This window comes from Pseudorca crassidens, chromosome 9 (assembly GCF_039906515.1).
Source record: "Pseudorca crassidens isolate mPseCra1 chromosome 9, mPseCra1.hap1, whole genome shotgun sequence".
NCBI classification, from domain to species: Eukaryota; Metazoa; Chordata; class Mammalia; order Artiodactyla; family Delphinidae; genus Pseudorca; species Pseudorca crassidens.
Window position 1 is genome coordinate 8,205,485 of NC_090304.1, and position 19,422 is coordinate 8,224,906.

The 19,422-nt window shown below is 58.6% G+C and overlaps 4 protein-coding genes across 6 annotated transcripts; 1 reads left to right on the forward strand and 3 right to left on the reverse strand.

Moving 5' to 3' along the window:
* Positions 1 to 3,199: 3,199 nt before the first annotated feature.
* Positions 3,200 to 6,081, reverse strand: PRDX5 (peroxiredoxin 5). Its single transcript, XM_067748562.1, has 6 exons — positions 5,820 to 6,081; positions 4,478 to 4,612; positions 3,845 to 3,976; positions 3,734 to 3,772; positions 3,554 to 3,615; positions 3,200 to 3,445 (listed from the first exon to the last, which is right to left on the reverse strand). The coding sequence occupies exons 1-6, from the start codon at positions 6,003 to 6,005 to the stop codon at positions 3,340 to 3,342; spliced, it is 660 nt and encodes a 219-aa protein (XP_067604663.1). The 5' UTR covers positions 6,006 to 6,081; the 3' UTR covers positions 3,200 to 3,339.
* Positions 6,082 to 6,644: 563 nt separating this feature from the next.
* On the forward strand, positions 6,645 to 7,596 carry TRMT112 (tRNA methyltransferase activator subunit 11-2). The gene is made up of 4 exons (XM_067748564.1): positions 6,645 to 6,804; positions 6,901 to 7,002; positions 7,141 to 7,230; positions 7,318 to 7,596. The coding sequence occupies exons 1-4, from the start codon at positions 6,727 to 6,729 to the stop codon at positions 7,423 to 7,425; spliced, it is 378 nt and encodes a 125-aa protein (XP_067604665.1). The 5' UTR covers positions 6,645 to 6,726; the 3' UTR covers positions 7,426 to 7,596.
* On the reverse strand, positions 7,545 to 15,365 carry ESRRA (estrogen related receptor alpha). The gene is made up of 7 exons (XM_067748557.1): positions 15,151 to 15,365; positions 13,334 to 13,670; positions 10,301 to 10,417; positions 10,012 to 10,140; positions 9,427 to 9,594; positions 9,059 to 9,328; positions 7,545 to 8,633 (listed from the first exon to the last, which is right to left on the reverse strand). The coding sequence occupies exons 2-7, from the start codon at positions 13,656 to 13,658 to the stop codon at positions 8,374 to 8,376; spliced, it is 1,269 nt and encodes a 422-aa protein (XP_067604658.1). The 5' UTR covers positions 13,659 to 13,670; positions 15,151 to 15,365; the 3' UTR covers positions 7,545 to 8,373.
* A 735-nt stretch (positions 15,366 to 16,100) lies between these two features.
* On the reverse strand, positions 16,101 to 19,040 carry CATSPERZ (catsper channel auxiliary subunit zeta). 3 transcript variants are annotated; one of them, XM_067748560.1, is made up of 5 exons: positions 18,888 to 19,040; positions 18,277 to 18,628; positions 17,330 to 17,409; positions 17,049 to 17,115; positions 16,101 to 16,324 (listed from the first exon to the last, which is right to left on the reverse strand). In XM_067748560.1, the coding sequence occupies exons 1-5, from the start codon at positions 18,906 to 18,908 to the stop codon at positions 16,215 to 16,217; spliced, it is 630 nt and encodes a 209-aa protein (XP_067604661.1). In that variant the 5' UTR covers positions 18,909 to 19,040; the 3' UTR covers positions 16,101 to 16,214. The 3 variants fall into 3 exon arrangements, with proteins under 3 accessions (XP_067604661.1, XP_067604662.1, XP_067604660.1); XM_067748561.1 differs by lacking the exon at positions 16,101 to 16,324 and adding an exon at positions 16,333 to 16,790; XM_067748559.1 differs by lacking the exon at positions 16,101 to 16,324 and having other exon boundaries at positions 16,333 to 17,115.
* Positions 19,041 to 19,422: the final 382 nt, after the last annotated feature.

Genomic DNA, 19,422 nt, shown 5'->3' on the forward strand with positions numbered 1-19,422 from the left:
GCCCAGAGGGGCACAGAACGGGAATCATCAAGGACAGCCCTGGGATTTGGCCTCTCTCCTAACTCCTAGCTCTTTCCCTACCAACGTGAAGGCTGCATGGTGGAGAGCGGGGGTTCTTTTTCTTTTTTATTCCAGCCGTGTATTGGGCACTTACTGAGTGCTAGGCACTGCGCCAAACGCTTTACATAAACTGTCTCATGCATTCCCCACAATGACCCTACGAGGTGAGTTGGATTATTCTCACTCTAAAGATGAGGGAAGCGGGGTCAAGGAAAACCAAATAGCCCGCCCAAGGTCCCCAGCTCCCTAGTAGCAGGCTGGGACTCACAGTCTGGTGGTCTGAGCCCGAGGCCTGGCAACCCCGCTCTGCTATGATGCGTCCCAGGTCGGGGACGGGGCTCACCTGGAATTCTGGTAGGACTTTGGGAGTTCCTTGAAACTTTTAAAGAGCATGTAGGTGTCCATGTGTGTGCACACGTATTCAAACATGCATTTTCTAACGAAAGGGGCACTGCTCTTAGCAATACTTCAGAAGAATTTCTGACCCAGAAAAGGCTCAGAATCACTGATACTGAGCAAAATCCTTGACCTTCTAGGTAGAAGTTGCTGTGGCCTTGGGCAGGTCAGGACATGCCGGGGAGTTTTACTTGCAGATGTGTCGGGTGAATGTTTGAGGGTTGGTTGATGGATTCTAATGTTGGCCTTTAGGCCACCAACAGCCCAGGCAGGTCACGTACAGTGCTCTGTCACGTGTAGCCTCAGGCCTCCAGAACCTGCTGGTCTAGGCCACCGTGGCCTGGCCTGTCCTTATCTATAGGCCTGAAATCTGACCTGTCCGCCCTGCAGGTGGAGATCTGCCAGATGCTCTTACCATGAGATGGTTGATCTCGGCCACTCCAGCACCTGGAGCAGCTCACAGGACACCCACCACACCAGAGCTGAGCCACACGGCCAGCCTCCAGGGCCACTGAGGCCAAAGGCCCGCCTCCACCCACATCGAGCTCCCATCATGCTGTCCGAAGGGGCCACCCCGGCCCTGGAACCCCCTCATCCTGCCCTAAAGGCCCAGCCAGTGGCAACAGGACCCTGGAGGGGACACTTCCTCTCAGAGGCCTCACTGGACTTCAGCCAGCCCAGACATGAGGCCAGGAGTGGAGGAACAGAGGCAGCTGAGTGGCAAGCATGGAGACTGGGCTTGTCCTGAGAGTGGGGAGCTGCCAGAGTGGCACAAGGTCTGCTGGGAAGAGGAATAAGGGTGCCAGCCCACAGGGGGCCCGCTTGACCTGCCATCTACACCGGCAGACACCCGGCTCTGAGAGCCCAGCTGCTGACTCTCGTGCTCCCTCCACCTGGGGCTCCCAGGGGTTCCAAACCACTCACTGGTGTGCGCACAGGTGACCATGGAGGAAACTACATATGCCTCAGTTTCCTCATTTGTATGATGCGAAGATTGAGAGATGGTGTCCGGGAAAGAAAGGGCCTTCCCACCGTCCGGTCCAGGACAGCACTGTGACCCAGGGCTTGGCAGGGGCAGGTTACAAGGGCTTGGGAAGCTGGAGTGGTGGTCAGCCCCCTGCCCCACCCCAGCCCAGGACCCCTGAGGGGTGACAGACTGTGGGAGAGAACCGAAGGGACAAAGGTCAGTGGGCCGGCCATCTCAGGCAGGCTGAGCACCTGGGACCCCTGCAGGGAGGCTGGCCCCCTGCTGAGGGCCCACCCACAGGGACACCACCCCTTAGACCTCCGGCCGAGTGGTCCCCTGGACTCACCCTTCCCTCCAACACCCACAGGTCCCCCCGTCCCAGCACCCACCTCCCGGACATCACTCGGTCATCAATCCTGCCCCGCACTGGCCTCTCCCCTGCTCGCCCCGCTCCAGCTCTACATCCACACGGGAGCCCAGGTGGGAATCTGACCTGTCGCTGCCCTGCAGGCATCCTTCACTGGCCTGAGGGGCCCGCAGGGTGAAAGGTAAGCAGCTTACAGGGCTGCCCTCCCGGCATCCTCTCATTCAGCTGCCCCAGCGCTGCAGCACCTTGGGGCTGTTCCACTCTCCATCCCTATGGTCACATTGCTCCCTCCATCTGGAGCACTGGTCCCACTGCCTCAAGGGCTGTGTCCTGCAAGAGGCCTTTCCTTGACCACCTCTGCGACCTCTCAGCCTGCCCTAGGCAGCTCTGCACCTGCCCTGAGCCTCCACAGATGGCCGGGCAGGGCAGGGAGGGCCCCTCGGAGCCTGGTGCTCACAGGGCACATGGCAGGTCGGTGCCACACGTGAGTCAAGTTTCCAGGGGCCAAGTCCAAGTTCCTCTGAAGTGGCTGGGTGAGCCAGGCCTACCTACCTAACCTCTCTGTGCCATAACAGCAGTAAGAGCTCACATCCCACAGGGTCGTGGCGAGGATTTGTAGTTTAACTCGAGTACCTGCCTCCCTTAGGCTGTGAGCTCCTCAACACGGCAGGTGTCTAATAATCACTGTCTTCTGCCAGACACAGGGCTTCCCAGGGACAAGAGGCAGAGGCCCAAGGGGGAAGGGCCTGCAGACAGCCATGGACCTCAGCCCCAAGCCCCGCTGGCCTCCCTGACCCCCAGCCCCTCACAGTACACCCACTGCTGGGCAGGTCTCACGAGCATCTCCTCCCCTCTACAGCTCACCTAGACTCTGCTCCCAGGAAGCCCCCGGACTGAACCGGCACTGCCTCCACGGATGGAGCTCCTTCTGCCCATCAGATGGTCCCACGTGGCCAGGGGCCCTTCTTGGGATGTGGGTGCTCCCAGAAGGGGTTCAGCAGAATCTGAAAGAATGGTGGGGCTGAGGTTTGGCCCAGGTGTCGGGGGGTCCTTGGGACAAAGTTTCTACCCTGAGGTCTACAGTCAAAATGAGATCATCCATCACCCAGGTATCGGATGCAAAAGGTCACGGGCCCTAGGCAAGCCCAGGTCTGCCCGGGGCCTTCCCAGGTGAGCTCCCCCTGCACGACTGCTCCTTCCCTCACTCTTCAGACCACTGGCCCTTTCTCAGCTTGCAGATGGAGGCTTCATGACACCTCGTTCAAGGGACTTTCTCTGACTACCTCCTAAGTTAAATCAGGGTCCCCTACTAGTCCCCCCTTCAGCACCTGCCCACTACCCTCACAGCTTGACTGTCAATGAGGCCTGGCCCTGAGAAAAGCAGGAATTCAAAATCAAGGAGACAGACATGAACCAGAAGTGTTTATTACAGAAATCTGGCCGAAGTTCCAACTGAGTAGCCCCAGCTGAGGCTAGGCTGGGGCCCTCTGCCCAGGGCTGGGCAGGTGAAATAGGCAAGAACAGAAGGAGTACACCTGGGACCAAGGCCTCAGAGCTGTGAGATGATGCTGGGGGCCAGACTGCAGGTGAGGCCCGTGCCATCTGGCTCCACGTTCAGGGACTTCACGATGCCATCCTCTATCACCATGGAGAACCTGCCAGAAAGAAGGGCCGGGCCAGCTGCAACAGCCTGGGCCTGGAAGCTGGGAATGGAGACAGGTGGGGTAGCAGGGGAACCGCACAGGAAACCCTCCTGCTTTTACCTCTTCAGCCGTCGATTCCCAAAGAGGGACACCAGTGAATCATCTAGTAACAAATCTGTCTCCTGAAAGGAGAAGCAAAGGAAAGGTCAGGAACTCCCAGACCTGGCTGGTCCCCACACTGGCCATGTCCCTCCAAGTCCCTGCTTCCAAGATGGAGGCTGGGGGGCCGGGTGCACTCACCTTTCCAAAGGCCCCAGTGGGGTCGGCCAGGAGCCGAACCTAAGGAGAAAGTAAGGTCACAAGAAAAATCTCCTGCTTGGCCCCTGATACCCCGCAGGACCCACACCTCACCTTGCCTTCTGTGTTGTGCGCTCGCCCCCACTCTTCAGTCACAAAGACATCATTAACGCTCAGACATGCCACCACCTCGATCCCCTTGGCCTTCAGGGTGCCAGCCTGCTCCACGTACCCTGGCAGGTGGGTCTGGGGAGGGGAAACAAAGATTCAGAAGATGGACAATTGCCTCTGCTCCTCAGCCTACCCTTCATCTCTAGGCCCTCCTCACTTCCCTACTTCAACAGCTTTGATCAGACAATGAGAACTGTGTAAGCCACAGTTCCTTTTTGCCTTGGCCACTAGGACGCTCAGATCCAAACTTAAGTGTTCCTTGGTCAAGACCATGCACTTTCCATGGGCAGGACTATGTCTCATTTACCCAAGTCCCAAGTCCCTTCCACTGTGCCTGTCACCCAGCAGGATCAATGAGAGGTGTTGGATTTCATTGCATCACCTTTTCTCCTACATTCCTGGTACCTGTTCACAGCCTCAACTTATTTTTTTAAAAACCCAATAACAGTTTTTTAACTGTCACGTCATCTACATCCTCTTGGTACAAGCTACCCCAGGACTATGTAAGGGACTAATGAACAATACAAACATGTACACAAGATCCCAACTGCTGAGCCCCAGAAGGGCAGCCCTCACCTTGGAACAGCCAGGGGTAAAGGCCCCAGGGACTCCAAAGAGCACCCCCTTCTTGCCCTTGAACAGCTCTGCCAGGTTCACCTTGTTCCCAGGATTCCCTTCAAATACCACCACCGATGGGATGGCATCTCCCACCTAGAGGGAATGACACCAAGGTAAGGAGTCGGGGGGGGGGGCTGCAGGAGGCACCCGGATGGTGGTGCCTCCTTGGCCCTTTGTGCGGATGGTGGATGGCGGACAAAGGGCCAAGTAGCCCTGCCTGGTCCGGTGGAGCCAGGGTTGACACCCAGCGGGAAAGTCCAACCCTGTCAGAGCTTCCAGAGGTCCCTTCCCAGCAACCACCTGGTTACCCCACATGCTCCAGGTTTCAAGTTGGCCCTATTCCTCTTAAGGGCCAGTTGGTGACAACAGAAAAAGCGAGAGGCCTCTCCAGGTGTCGCAAGAGGTTGAGTAAACAACCTGAGTTACAGGAAAGGACTGGGGTAGATGGGCAGGAGGAGGTGGGGAGGAGGCCCTGACAACATGGAGGGAGGGGATCCCGGCCACGGCTGAGTGTCCCACCCTCAAGAAGAGAAAAAGGGAAGGCAGCAGAAGGTGGGAAAGTTGGGGAGTGGGGTGCAGATTCCTACATCCAGAGGGTAGAGAATAAAAGAAGGAATCTCTTGAAGGGGGAGGGATCAGTCTACCTGGGAGTGTGTGAGGGCTTCATGGGGCCAGAAAAGGTAGAGAAAAGGGGGGAAAGTCAGGGGTGAGGGGAGTGCCTCTGAGAAACCCAGCAGTTGGTTGTAGGATGCAGAAGGAGGGGGGAGATCTCAGAAGACTGTGGGGCAAAGGGGAGTCCCAAGGAGCTGGGGATGGTTCCAGAAGATGAGAAGGGTGAAAAACTCAGAAGCGTGGGAATTAGCCACGAGAGGAGTGCAGTGGAGGCGGGAAGGTATGGAGGAGGGCACATATGGGGATTGAAAAGGGTAAAGGAGATGGTTCCATAAGGTGGGAAGCCATGGTACTCAACCTCCTGAAAATGGTGAAGACTCAACACTGGTGTCCCAAGGTGGACGCGGAAGGGAGATGAGGGGAAGGCTCAAAAGCCTTGACTGTCCCAGGAGATGGAGCATGAGGCCCCTAAAACTGGCAACAACGTTGCAGCCACAGGGTCTTGATGAAGGGATGGGGGGGGGGGCGGACAGACGGCGGAAGGAGCCTCTAGGGCAGCGGGGAGGGGTCCGGAGGGTAAGAAAGAGGGTGACTCTCCCCCAGACAAGAGGGACGAAGGGGCTTGGGGAAATAGGCGGGGGGCGGGGGGGGCCGCGAAGAGGTCAGGCCTGGCTGGGCCAACGGTCACCTTGATCGGGGCCATGGCTACAGCAGCGCTTCTGAAACCTCGGACCCCGCCAAGCGTCCACTCTAGGCCTCCTTTCACGCACCCTCCGGCTCCCGCTGCTGCCGCTGCCGCACACTCAGCGACGGCCGGCCGGGAGACCGCCGAGCCCGCTCTACTGCCCAGGATGCGCAGCCACGCCAGCGGCATGCCGGGTCTCGAAACCACAATTGCCCCGCCCCTGCCTCGAGGCTAAGGTAGAAGGCTGGGCGGGACAAAGATGCTACCACGCAATCCTGCGAAAGGCGGAGCAAAAGGCGGGGCGTAGGTCGCCCCGGCCCCCTGCGCAGCGCCTCCACTGCGCAGGCGCGGGCGCCGCGCGCAAGGCGGAGTCTTCGACACGGCTCGGCTCATCTGCATTAGGGACTGGATCACTTGCGCACTTGCAAATGGGCGGAGCTTTCGGCTGCCGCGCAGCTTATTTGCATGCAAGCATAGGGTGCTGCTGTTTTGATTGGCATAGTTTACGGACTGGGGCAGTATTTCCGTTCCTTAACCGAAGCAAGGGGCGAGGAACGATGGTGTCAGGCGCCTGTGTAGGAGTAAAGCATATTTATTTTGCAGTCCACGAAGGCCCCTGCATTGCAGCTGTTTTACATATTTGCGTTGTACACGACTTGTAGCAATTTGAGGTTTGTCTCAGCCAAAACCACTGGGCTTGCGCCGTAGCAATCTCCTGCCAAAACGCTTCCGGGAGCAGCGTTTGATGCCATCCGACCTCCGTTCCGGCAAACACGGGAAGTTCTAGCAAGTTCGCCGGTTCCGCTCCTCCCAGCTGTCCAATAGGATAGAGCGGAGCAGCCCCGGAAATTACGCCAGGGGAATCCGCCCTCCTTCCGGTTCCGTCTTTGCGAGAGCGCGTAGCGTCGAGATGAAGCTGCTCACCCACAACCTGCTGAGTTCGCATGTGCGGGGGGTGGGGCCCCGTGGCTTCCCCCTGCGCCTCCAGGTACCGGCCGGGGGAGATCTCGGGCCCCTCTCCTGGGGGCAGGGGTAGGAGAACCAAGATCTGGTCCCTGCCTAACTAAATCTCTCCACCGCGCAGGCCACCGAGGTCCGCATCAGCCCTGTGGAGTTCAACCCCGACTTCGTAGCTCGTATGATACCCAAGGTGGAGTGGGCGGCGCTTCTGGAGGCTGCGGACACCGTGAGGACCCTCGTTTTCTCCCGTGCACACCTTGGGGGGGGGGTGGTCTCACCGCAGTCCTTTACACCAGGCCAGGGAGCCTGGCCTCAGGGCGAGTGACGGGGATACCCAGAGATGATTTGGGCCTCTTGCCCACAGTTGCATCTGGTCGAGGTGCCCAAAGAGCCGATTCAGGGATATGAGCATGACGAGAGATTTCTGAGAAAGATGCACCACGTTCTGCTGGAGGTGAGAACCAGCCCATTACTTGCTTCCTGGCCATACGCCCACACCTGGAGGCTGTCAGTGCTCAGCTCTCTTCCCCTCTTCCTGCAGGTGGATGTGTTGGAGGGCACCCTGCAATGCCCAGAGTCGGGACGTCTGTTCCCCATCAGCCGTGGGATCCCCAACATGCTGCTGAGTGACGAGGAAACTGAGACTTAAAAGCGTGCCAGGCCCGTTTTTCATTTTGTGAGCGTATCTTTGTTTACGTGTATCCTGTTTGCTACTTCTATCCTGTGTATCCCCAGCCCTTGGTCCAGTGACACACCAAACACACGGTGTTCTTGAGCTCGGTATTATATTTTTTTTCTCATTAAAGGTTCAAAACCAAAAGCGGTTTCTCTTTGCAGCAAATATACATTAAAATAGAGTCTCTGTACAGCCAAGGGCTCTGGGCCCTGGCTTGCCCCATGTCCCTGCGCCTCCCTGGCCAAACCCAAAAATAAATATAGTGTTATTGCTCTGCAGGGCATAGAGACAGTGCTCTCCCTACCCCGTGAGGAGGCTGGGTGGGAGCTGATGTGGGCGCCCTGGCCGCCCCAGGGGCCCAGGGGCTGGAGCCTGCTTGGAGTTATTGCTTCAAGGGGGGGGGCAGTAATGCCCAATGCAAATGATGAGGAAAGGAGCGAAGGGAGCAGGGGCCTTTGCTCTCCAAATCCCTCTCTGTTCTGGAGAGGGAGTCGGATTAAGCAGCAGCAAAAGCATCACCCACTGGGAGCCTGTGGCCTCCACTCCCTTCCCTCCCTGAGATCAGGCTTCTGCCCCCCCCCCCCACCCCACATACACACACACGCACACACGCACACACGCGCGCACACACACACGTCCCCTACAGCCCCCTATGGCTTCCGCAAGGCCCCCTACACCCTGGGGGCACGTTATGGCTTGCGAGGGGCAGCACTGTGCCCAGAGCCTGGGCATGCACGTTCCCAGCTTCTGACACCCCCTGGGAGGGGGGAGGGGAGGGCATAGGGCCTGCTCCGGCTGATGGTGTTGCCCTGGCCCTGCCAGCAGGCTGTGGCACTGCCCAGACCCCAGCTCTGCCCCCTTGGGGCTGACCCCGTGCTGGGCGGGTCCTGCCAGCACCCCCACCTGTGCCCAGCCCTCGCCTCAGTCCATCATGGCCTCAAGCATCTCCAGGAACAGCTTGTGCATGGGCACCTTGCCCTCCAGCTTCACCCCATAGAAATGGGCCAGCACTTTGCCTGCCGTCTGGCGAAGGAGCGGTAGTGTGAGCAGCAGCCTGCCTGCCCGCCTCCGCTCAGCACCCCCTCCGGGGCCTGCCCGGCCAGCTTCATACTCCAGCAGGGCCTCGTGTAGAGCTTCTCGAAGCTGCTCCACAGCCTCAGCATCTTCAATGTGCACAGAGTCTGCAAGGAAAGGAGAGAGAGCTGTTGACGTGGGCCGTCTCCAGAAAGGGCAGAGCCACATCTGCCGGGGCACCGCTGGATGGGTCCCAACCAGGAGCCAGACAAGGATTTGCTGAAGCACCACCCACTGCTCCGCCCATCAGCCAAGGCCCGCCCTTTCTCCCTCGGCCGTGGCCGCCTCCTGTCCCCATCACCTCTCTCGCTAAATGGTTCACCTTTCCACAAAAGTATGGACACCGGGTTCAAAATCCTGCACGCAGTCCCTGGACCTGTCCTTGCCCGGCTTTGTGACTTTCAGGAAGTCACTGTTCTTTCTTCACCTAAGCCACAGTTTTCCTTGTCTGCAAAATGGGACTGTGCCACCATCAGAGTTAAAAACCAGAGGGCCTTACAAAGAGACCTGTCAGTACTTGCCCCAGACTCACCTGAATTGGCGAGGGCCAGGGCCTTCAGCAGAACGTATTCCTCGCGTTCCAGCCGCAGGGCCTGCAGTCGCCGCACCAGCTGCAACAGGGCAGCCCCCAGCTCCCCCAGGCCAGCTGCTCGAGCCCCCTCTTCATCCAGGACCAGGTCCTCGGCGAAGGCCAGCTCATCCTGCAGTGGAAGTGAGCGCTGGGCCACACCCAACACCAGGACCTCCATCCACACGCTCTGCAGAACTGACATCTGGTCAGACAGCGACAGTGACGAGAAACCTGGAGGGCAGTGGGGGGCAGAGCTGGCTGAGCGAGCGCACCAGAGCAGGCACGGCCCCGCCCACCCAGGGAAGCCCCACATCGCCCGGGCCCTCTACCTGGGATGCTCTTGGCCCAGCTGATGGTGACCACGATCTCTCGGTCAAAGAGGTCACAGAGGGTAGCCACGGCTGGGAGGTGTCCATCAGGGCCCGCTGGGTCGGGCATGGCATACAGCTTCTCAGGCTCAACCACCAGGAGGTGGGACACCAGTGCATTCACCGGGGCTGCAGTGATAGTTGAAAGTGGCACTCAAATTCATCACTTTGCCAGCACTTCAGGGTCAAGCATCTTCCCAGAGTCAGTCCCCCCGTGGCCTTCCTCAATAGCCACTGGCCAGCCAGGCTCAGACACCTCTCTCCGGGAAGGGCTACACTATCTCCCAGGGAAAGCGTCTGTTTGTGGACAGGTTCTGAGTGTCAGAAAACTCCCTGCTCCCAGCTGTACTGCTCGAGGCCTGACATAGAAAAGGATATTTTCGTAAATACTTCTTGGGGGAAATGAGTAAACGAATAGATGAAGGGAAGGTTTGGGTCCCAGTGCCCAAGAGAACTACTATCCCGGGTGAATGACGTCAGACAGGTCTCCCATGTCCGAGCTCCACCCCAACCCCAGAGCCCCCAAAGACCCCACTGTGATCTCACCTGTCTTCCGAGGGCCTCCACCTACTGCCAGAGGTCCAGCAGGGAAGGGGCCTGGGAAGGGCAGCGGGTCCACCTCTGGCCGCCGCTTGTACTTCTGTCGCCCACCCCGGACACGGTCCAGACGTACCCCTTGAATTGTAGGACAGGGCTGTGTCCACGGGGCTGGGGCTGGCTTGCTCTCCAGAGCCCACCTGCCCAGCCCAGTCCGCCAGGAACTTCCCAGGCCTTGCCCAGCCCAACCCCCTGTGCCCAGCCCCCACGCCTTGCCCAGGCCCCCGCCAGCGCTCACCCTCCTTGAGCATGCCCACCCGCAGGCACTTGGTGAAGCGACAGGCCTGGCAGGCCTTGCGTCTCCGCTTGGTGATCTCGCACTCGTTGGAGGCTGGACAGCTGTACTCGATGCTCCCTGCCAGGAAGAGGCAGGGCTCCAGTGGCGGCCTCCCAGGGCCCGGAGGAGGCCCAGCGGACAGGAGTCCCCTGACTCACCCCAGGTAAGCACAGGTCTGGGGAGAGCAGGAGTGCTGTGAATGGGGCAGGGAAGCCCGAGCACTGAAGGGAAAGGCCACTGGGCTAGGGGCCCCGGCCTGGGCAAAGGAGGGACTGGGACCAGAGGAGTCGGGCTGCACCTGGCCCAAGCTTCTTGTCAAGTCACGTTTCTGGGCTGTGCTGCTCTCATCAAGGGCCACAGTGGCCTCCACATTGCTACATCAAGCGGTCAATTCTCATCCTTATGTCATTTGGCCCAATGGAGCATCTAATGCCATTGATCCCTCCTAGAAACACTTTTCTTCTTTTGCTTCTAGGAAACCACACTCCCGGCTTTCCTCCCACCTCATTGCCACCTTGTGGTTTCTGTGCATCGGCCCACGCTCCTTCCATTGAAGACCCCTAGGGTGGCCCTCCGACCTGTCTCCACTGACTCACTCAAATGGTGATCTCACCAAGTCATGGGCTTTCAAATCTCCGTCTCTGGCCTAGACCAGCCTGAACTCTAGACGTATCCCACTGCCTCCTCCTGCGCGCCTGGAAGACACTACAAACTTAAGCAGTTCTAGATGGAGCCCCCAACCTACCCCTCCAAAACCTGCAACCCCATTTGTCCAGCTGCTCAAGCAGAAATCTAGGAGACATTTTTAATTCCTCTCTCACACCCCAAACCCAACCCACTGACAGATCCTGGTGGGCTTCACCTCCTACTATGTCCAGAAGCGCCCCTCTTCTGCCCCTGGCAACTGTTTCTACCCTTGACCAGAGTCACTGTCACCTCCCCTCCTGCTCTGTCTTTGCCTCCTTAGGTTACTGTCAACACAGAGACATCCTATTAAAACCTAAGACAGGGAGTTCCCTAGCGGTCCAGTGGTGCATTTCTCCTCACAGCCTGCTTCCTCCTACACCCTACCTGGGCTTCTTCAGCTCAAGACACCTCTTCAGGGAGGCACTCCAGAGTCCCAGACCCAGCCAGGTTCCCTGGCACACACCCTGCTCCTCGCCCTCCAGCAGTCACCGCAGCTGTACTGTAACAACTGTGTGCAGTTCACTGTTTTCTCTCTCTCTCCCCTCTGCTGGAATGTAAACTGCTTGAGGACAGGAGCGATCCTGCCTTAGTCCCAGCTATGCCCCCACACCTGGAACAGTGGCCAGGACAACAGAGCACAAGTTTGTGAAGAGCAAGGATCCTGGAGGCTGCTACTTACCAATGGTGTGACCTTGGGCAAGTCCCACACCTAAGCCCTCGAACCCTCAGTTTTCCCATCTGTAAAACTGGGATGATTAAAAACTACTTCTGGGCTTCCCCGGTGGTGCAGTGGTTAAGAATCTGCCTGCCAATGCAGGGGACACGGGTTCAAGCCCTGGTCCAGGAAGATCCCACACGCAGCAGAGCAGCTAAGCCTGTGCGCCACAACTACTGAGCCTGGGCTCTAGAGCCCACGAGCCACAACTACTGAGCTCACACGCCACAAACGCCAAAGCCTGCGCGCCTAGAGCCCGTGCTTCGCAACAAGAGAAGCCACCGCAATGAAGAGTAGTCCCTGCTCGCCACAACTAGAGAAAGCCCGGATGCAGCAACGAAGACCCAATGCAGCCAAAAATAAATAAATTAAATAAATAAATAAATATAAAACTTTATAAAAAAACTACTTCTTACAAAGGTTAGTTGTGAGAACTAAATGGGAAAATCAAGGTAAGACATTTAACATGGCTCACAGCACCTAAATGCTCCATGAATGATCACTATTTATGGCTAGTGCTCGATAAATATTTGTCAACAGAGGACGAAGCATTCCAGGGTGGGTAGGAGACACCTGGACCCGGACCTGGACCTGTTGGCTCAGGTCTTCAGGGCCAGAAGGGAGCATGGAGCTTTTAGACCAGCGGGTCTCAGCCAAGTCAAAACTTGCTAGAATGTCACAATCAGTCGTGAGGCATCTGTCCAAAGTTCAGTTATTAGTAATAAGCAGAGGCAACAGCCTGGCCTTTAGGAGCTTAGCTCTGGACCTCAGTCGACCCAAGTTCATATCTTGTTTCTGCCATTTTTCTACCTGTGGGACCTGAACAAAGTTTTGAAAACCTCTCTGGGCTTCAGTTGTAATAGTGCTGGCACCTTAGAGATTGCTGTGTGGGTAACTGAGAGCATAAACGTAACAGGACACAGTGCCTGGCACTCAAGGAATGTTCTCAAAAAGGCTACATGTTATAACCCCCAAGTAACCTATGGTTTATATAAAAATATAAGTAAAGGGCACATCCCAAATAATGCTTATTACATCACCATCTTGCTCACTCGTATTTTGATATGCTCTCCCGAGTGAGAAAAATTCAGTGAGTACTACTGGCAGGGATGCCTAATAGTCTTTTTAAAGTTAGGTGCTGAAGTACGACGTAGCCACTCTCAGTTACCCGTAAAAACCTGCCTTGTGCTCATGCTGCTTCGGGGAAATCAGCACAAAAGGGGGCATGTTCTCTGCTGGTGAGAGGCCAGCAGCTGCTGGAAGCAAGAGTAAAGTTTAGGAGCAAGCAGAGGCTGCTTTGAATTCGTCAGAGCCGCTGTGGAAGATGCTGGGCCTAGAGTAACCAGAAACTTAGGAGGCATCTTGAGTCCCACTCTCACACCCCACATCCAATCCATCAACACATCCTGGTGGCTTTATTTAATGTTTAAGGGAAAGGACGTTCCTGGGAGGTAGGAGGGCCTGGGAACTCCAGGCTGCCAACCCCAAGTGGTACCACGGCAGCCTGGGGGCCTACTGCCACCCAGCAGAGCACCAACTGGGGAGCGCCAGGCCCAGAGGGCAAAGGGCACAGGAGCGGGGTGGGGGCTCACCCTGGATGGTCCTCTTGAAGAAGGCTTTGCAGGCCTCACAGGATGCCACACCATAGTGGTAGCCGGAGGCCACGTCCCCACAGACCAGGCAGAGGCGTTTGGGCAGGGAGCTGAGCACCAGCTTCCCACCACCCTGCTCGCCAGGCCCAGCCCCCTCCCCATCCTCCTCCTCCTTGTGGCCTGGGAGGCAGCGGGTGGGAGCTGGGCCAGGGGCCAGGGCCACGGGGGGCTCAGTCTCAGTCTCCGAGGAACCCTTTGGGCTGTCAGGACTGGCTGGCTCTGCCTTGATGTAGAGAGGCTCAATGCCCACCACCTGGCTGGACATGGCGCTGGTCACCTGCGGGAAGAGACCCGTCAGGTCACAGGGAGGCCCTGGGATGGGGGATGGAGACACCCTGTCACCCTGGTTGCCCAACCCCAGGCCTGGGGCCAGGCTTGCAGGCTCAGCAAGAGGGTGGGGGGGACAGAGTCCAAGGAAGGCTGCCCATGAAGAGCCACCCCCCCCCCCGCCCGCGACTGTTGCCATGGAAACAGAGTCTCCAGAGCCAGTAACTGACAGCCGGTCTCCCACTTGGGAAACTGCAGAAGGCTTGGAAACCCCCTACTCCCACCCAGGCCAAGGAATAGGGTAACCTAAGTGCCCAAGCAACCTTCAACCCCGTCTGGAATCCCCAGCCAGGAGTGAGATACCTCTCAAATTTTCTCCAGATGTTAGAGAGCTCAGTGATCTCCCCCACACCTGGGTATCCTCCATTCCAGAGAGAAACTAAACTGAGGCACACAAACCCAAGGGTAGTTGATGTGCTCACACACGCGTGCGTGTGTTTACACCCTCACACTCCCACTCACCTGGGTCCTCAGGTGTCCTCACCTGCACACACACGCTCACACACAATCACTCTCCTGGGCAGTTTCACGCTCACACATGTCCTTTCCCAAACCCCAGCACTCACTCATGCTCCCGTTTGCCTTCGCACACTCCTCCTGAAGTGCACACCCCATAACAGTCACACCCAAGGCTCATAATCACACTCTGGCTCACACACTCTTACACTCTCACCATGCCCCCACACTCTCACTCTCACACACACACACACACACACACACACACACAGGCATAGTCCCTCGTGGAAACACATTCAGAGCCTCTCACACCTGACACATCGCCACCTCCAGCCCCAGGCACACCAGCGGGCGTGGCTCCACCTCCTTGCACCCCCTCCAGCACATTCGCTCTTACACTCCTGCTGCCGCAGAGTCCTCCACCACGGGGCGCCCCGCCCCCCCCAACCTGCGCACACCTACGGGAAGTTGCCTAAAGTTGCTGCGCCTCCCCTCCCCCTCCGCCGGCGGGGGACCTCTATCAGGTTATCAGGAAGTAATGGGGGAGCGCCAAGGAGGAGGAAGTTCTCCCCTGCCAGTGCGATGACCTTTGACCCAGAGAGGAGGGTGGCCCTAGGCCCCTTCGAGCGCCCCCACGTGGTCTTCAAAGCCCCTTCCCCGACAGAAAACCCTTCCCATCTTCCAGCCCGGCCCTCCCCTGGGACTTCGGCATGCTCCAGGTGCCGGATTGAACCCTGCCCTGGGACTAGATCCGAAGCCCAAGCCCGACTCTGGTCTCAGGCCGGCGCCCTAAGACCTGGACGCCATATCCCGCCCAGACCCTGACCCTGTCTGGCTTTCGACCGGGTCCCGACCGTGACCCGGGCCGGACCCCGCCTGGAGCCCGCCCCCCGCCCGCCTCCCTGCCCCGCTCGCACATGGCCCCGGCGCACCGCCCGCCCACCCTCCAGCGGCGCTCCCCTCCGCCCCCGGACCTGGGGCCCCGGCAGGGCGGGCGGGCAGGCATGGGGGCCGAGCGGCCCGGAGCGCCGGGGTGAGCCTGGGGCCGCGGGCGGCCCCTCCTCCGCCGCCTCCTCGGGCCGCGCCGCCCCGCCGCGCCGCGTCCCCTCACTCGGCGGCGCCGCCGGCGGCTTGTAGGACACAAAAGGACATCGCGGCCGCTTCCTACTCCGCTTCCTCCAGCTGACAGCGGGGGCGGGGCTGGCCGTGCGCATGCAAAGCAGGGGGCGTGGCCCAGCGCCCTATGCTAATCAGGCAAGTGGGCCGAGCAGCGCCTGCGCTCCGGGACGTGTCAGGGCGGAGCCGGCGAAGCCAGCGGGCCGGCCTTCATGAAGGCCTCGCCCAGCCGCCGCCGAGCCGCAGCGGCGTACTTGCTTGCGTATGCGGCCGCTGAGAGGGCGTGGCCAGAGGAGACGCGGAGAGGCTACGGGAGGGGGTGGGGCCAGGAGCGTTCTTACGTAAAGAAGGAGGCGGGGTGCTCTGTGCGCAAGGGAAATGCGAGAGGTAGTTCAGCAGCCGCCTCTGAGGGTCCGGGAGATGATATACATATGTAGATGAGAGGGCGGGACCAGCGCGCGGGAGGGGGGGTAGGGTATCTGCATATGCATGAGGGGCGGAGCCTAGCACGCCCAAATTAGATAGGAGGTGCTGTCCCTTTCCCTTTTCCGCCTTCCCCCAGGATAACACAATCGGGGCACTTGGACCTCTCACCCAATATCCCCACAAAGCTGCTGAACCCGGAGTGGGAGAAGCAGACCTAATGCATGCAAGAAGTCCTGGATTTCGAGTCCCGGGAAGGCGGAGCCGATAGGGCCCGAACCGAGAACGCTCAAGGTCACTGCGGTGACCGAGTGAAGGTCACAGGGAAAGGCGGGGCCACGTGCGTCCGCCTCACGCGGGCAGCCACGCATTGACTCACGGACCATGTACAGAAGACGCTTTTATTTCTCTAAGGCTCAAAATCCACATGGACAGGGTCGGGCTTGGATCTGGGACCAGGGCTGGAGTCGGGCGGTCACTCGAGCCCGAGGCGGTGCTCTCAGATCACCATGACTTGCAGCCTCTTGTTCCGGCGCCTCTTGAGCCCCTCGATGTATCGCTGCAGCTGCTTGGTCAGGAAGTGGTCCCGGCCGATCTCCGATCGGTAACCTGGATGGCAGAACCCAACTCAGGGCAGTGAGCAGGGGCATGGCCTCCCCCAGGAGCTGGTCTTTGTTCTTTGGGGAACTTTGGATCTCCAGGGTACTGGGACCTGCCTGTTTTGTTTGTTTCGAATGGTCAAGTCATAGACCTGTGCTCCAAACAGATGGGGGATTCAGAGTAGGATGGGGGTGTTGGAGTGGAGGATGGATGAGGAAGGCAAGTTTAGAGAAGATGTTGCCGGCCTGAATTAGGGCACTGGGAGCAGGCAGCTTTTGGGACACCGCTTCGACCACCCAGTCTCAGCCATTAGCCCTCCCCACCCCACCCCCACATTCATAAACTAAGCAGGGCAAATCAAAGGAAGTTTACTCAATCCACTGTCCAAAGGCTCCTCACAGCAACCAGGGAGGGGCCAAGGCCACAGAAAGGCTGTCATCCCCCATGGGCAAGTGAAGAAATAGCCTTAGAAAACCTACATCAGGTTGAGAGGGGCTGCACTGAGGCTAGAGCCCAGGCCCTTGACGGTCACCCCATGCTGTCCCCATTGGGTCTCCCTGTGCCCAGTCTCCTAACTTTTTACTTTTCTTGGGGCTTCTGGAATATTTGTGAGTGGTAAGGGGATCTGACAAGGCAGACACATCCTGAAACCCCACTCCCACAGGCCGAAGCCCTGGCAAATCCCCCAAGGTCTCGTGTGGGAGCTGGGGGGATGGGGAGTGGGGAGGCTCACTCCGGAGGGCTTTGGTGAGGATTTCCAGGGCTTCATTCTCCATGAGTTCAGTCAGGGGCAGGGGCAGCTGGAGAGGCAGCAAGAGACTCAGATGTACAAGGGACCCCAGCTCTGCCCACAGCTGAAATGCCCCACCTGCCCCCTCCAGGCCCAAGACCCTCAACCGACCTGCCTGCCCCTCCACCCTGCAAAGCCCCCCCACCCTCTCACCCCTGAAACCCCCAACTTGCCCATCCCCCACCCCCCCACTAAACTCCCCAGTCTCCTTGGGTGCCTCCAACCCTGCTCTGCTGCTCCACCCAGTAGGCTCGATGGGGTGTGTGCTTCGAGATATTGAGCGATGACACTGAAGAAGACTTTTCTGGGAGAAGAGAAAAAAGGGATCAGTCATCTGCAGACTGCTGAGACTTCCCTGGAGCAGAGGGGATGTATGGGTAGGCATGTTGGCCGGGGTGGGGGGCCTTCAGAGACCAGCTCCAGGTGCCACTATAGTGGGAAACAGGATGGGACAGTGGTTTAAAGCCTGGGCTTTGTTGTCCCACCCTCTGAGGTTCCAGTTATGACTGCCCCACTTTGTGAGACTTAAGGCCAGTGACTGACTTTCTGACCCTCAAGTTCTTCATCTGTACAATGGGATAATAAGAATGGCGCCATATGGAGGTTGTGAAGTTTAAAGGCGATCATGCAAGGGAAGCCCAGTGCCTGGCACAACAGCAAGTGCTCAACAAATGGCAGTTGTTATATTGTTATATGTTCCAATTCCCTGATGAAGGGCTGGAGAGCAGAGGTGGTGAGGAGAAAGGGAGGCATGTCCCAATCAGCGCACAGCGCAAAGTAGGAAGTAAATACTTAAAAATTGTAACCAATGACTTAATGAATGAAAGACAGTCACCTCCTCAAGCAGCGCAAATCCACAGAAAAGGCATTAACTCCCTCCTTTCAACTATCCGGGTGATTCCATTAAAAACACAGGTCCTACCGCGCTGCCTTTGCGCATTTTCCTGCTCGTCTCTATGACCCCAGGACTTTGTACGACGCCTGCCCGGTAGGGGGCATTCCTAGAAGGTCTGGTTGATTTAAAGCGTGGAAGATTAGCGTTGGCGCCCCTTCCAGGGAATCCTAGAAACTTGGGTCCCACAGTTTTCCCCCATTTTACAGCAATAGAAACTGAGGCCCTGGCCATCCCCCTGCCCTGTGGGCGCCCACAGCCCATTGAAGCCACACTGACCGTCGTCGGTCTTGGAATCGTCCTCCTCTAAAGGGCCTCCCAGGGAGCTGCCGCGGCGCATCTCCAGCTCCATCAAGGCGTGCTCGTCCAGCTCCTCTGGCTTGAAGCTGCCCTTGTCCTCTCCGTCATCCGATTCTTCCCAGCCACGGTCCGAGTCGTGGCCAGCCTTCTGGTTGTAAGACCAGCAAGTCTTGCTGCCTACGCTGCTGCCCTCCAGTTCCGAGTCCTCACGGACAGTAGGCAGCGGTACATTCAGCTTCGGCTGCGACTGCGTGGCCGTGGTGCACAGATTCCGAATGTCGTGCGGGCTCGACTTGCCTGAGCCACGGTGGCCCAAAGACTTGGCCAACGCCTGTGGGCCACATACACCGAGGGAAGCCAAGGGTCGTGGGGAATTGGGGAGGAAAGGAAGAGCAGGCTGGGGGTGGGGGAGGATCCTGAGCCCATCCAGGGCCGAGACTCAGTTGCCGGGGTGGGGATGGGGAGGGGGTGATGGTTGGGAGCTGCCCTGAGCCAGGGCTGAGTGAGAGGATAGCCAGGGAGGGGCCCAGGGTGGACCTAGGATGAGTCTGGGGGCTGACAGGGTGAGGAGGACCAGGAAGAGTTCTTACTTTGAAAGGCTTTTCCTCCATGGCTCCGCCCCAACGGACCCAGTCGCCAAAGGCCTCGGGGCGAGGCGGAGGGGGTCACGCTCCAGGAAGGGGGAGGGGCAGGGTCCCGTCCAGAATGGCGATGGGGGTCTCGCGCGGGGAAGGTTCAAGCTACAGCCCTCCACACTAGATGCCGTTATGTCTCCCCATCCCTGCCCCCATAGCTGTACTGAGGATGGACGCACCGCCCATCTTGGCAGATCCCCATGCCAGACCCTATCCTTAACCTCCAGGCAGAGACACCGGTCCAAGCACAGACAAGAGTGCCACGCCTTGACCGATGGTTCGGGTGGTGGTGGGGGGGAGGGTTCGGCCTGGGGGTCGTGGGGGGGGGGGCCTGACTTGCCCCGGAGGTGGCCCGACGACGCAAGCACTCGCACACCCTCTCGCGTCCCCGGAGCTCCACGCCCGCAGCGATGCAGACTGTTTTCGTTTATTGATGCAGGCTTTGAGGCACAGTCGTGAGATGTTGTGAGGGACAGGCCCAGACGGACAA

Coding starts and splice junctions, on each gene's coding strand:
- PRDX5 (XM_067748562.1), bottom strand. CDS start 6,005: ATGCCGCTGGCGTGGCTGCGCATCCTGGGCAGTAGAGCGGGCTCGGCG. Junction 3,977..4,477: donor TTACCCCTGGCTGTTCCAAG/GTGAGGGCTGCC, acceptor TCCCCTCCCCAG/ACCCACCTGCCAGGGTACGT. Junction 3,616..3,733: donor CCACTGGGGCCTTTGGAAAG/GTGAGTGCACCC, acceptor TTCTCCTTTCAG/GAGACAGATTTGTTACTAGA.
- TRMT112 (XM_067748564.1), top strand. CDS start 6,727: ATGAAGCTGCTCACCCACAACCTGCTGAGTTCGCATGTGCGGGGGGTG. Junction 6,805..6,900: donor GCTTCCCCCTGCGCCTCCAG/GTACCGGCCGGG, acceptor TCCACCGCGCAG/GCCACCGAGGTCCGCATCAG. Junction 7,231..7,317: donor TGCACCACGTTCTGCTGGAG/GTGAGAACCAGC, acceptor CTCTTCCTGCAG/GTGGATGTGTTGGAGGGCAC.
- ESRRA (XM_067748557.1), bottom strand. CDS start 13,658: ATGTCCAGCCAGGTGGTGGGCATTGAGCCTCTCTACATCAAGGCAGAG. Junction 10,418..13,333: donor CTTCAAGAGGACCATCCAGG/GTGAGCCCCCAC, acceptor TCTTCCTGGCAG/GGAGCATCGAGTACAGCTGT. Junction 8,634..9,058: donor CCTGGCCCTCGCCAATTCAG/GTGAGTCTGGGG, acceptor CTTTCCTTGCAG/ACTCTGTGCACATTGAAGAT.
- CATSPERZ (XM_067748559.1), bottom strand. CDS start 18,908: ATGGAGGAAAAGCCTTTCAAA. Junction 18,629..18,887: donor TGGAGGAAAAGCCTTTCAAA/GTAAGAACTCTT, acceptor TGTGGCCCACAG/GCGTTGGCCAAGTCTTTGGG. Junction 17,410..18,276: donor CGATTCCAAGACCGACGACG/GTCAGTGTGGCT, acceptor CTCTTCTCCCAG/AAAAGTCTTCTTCAGTGTCA.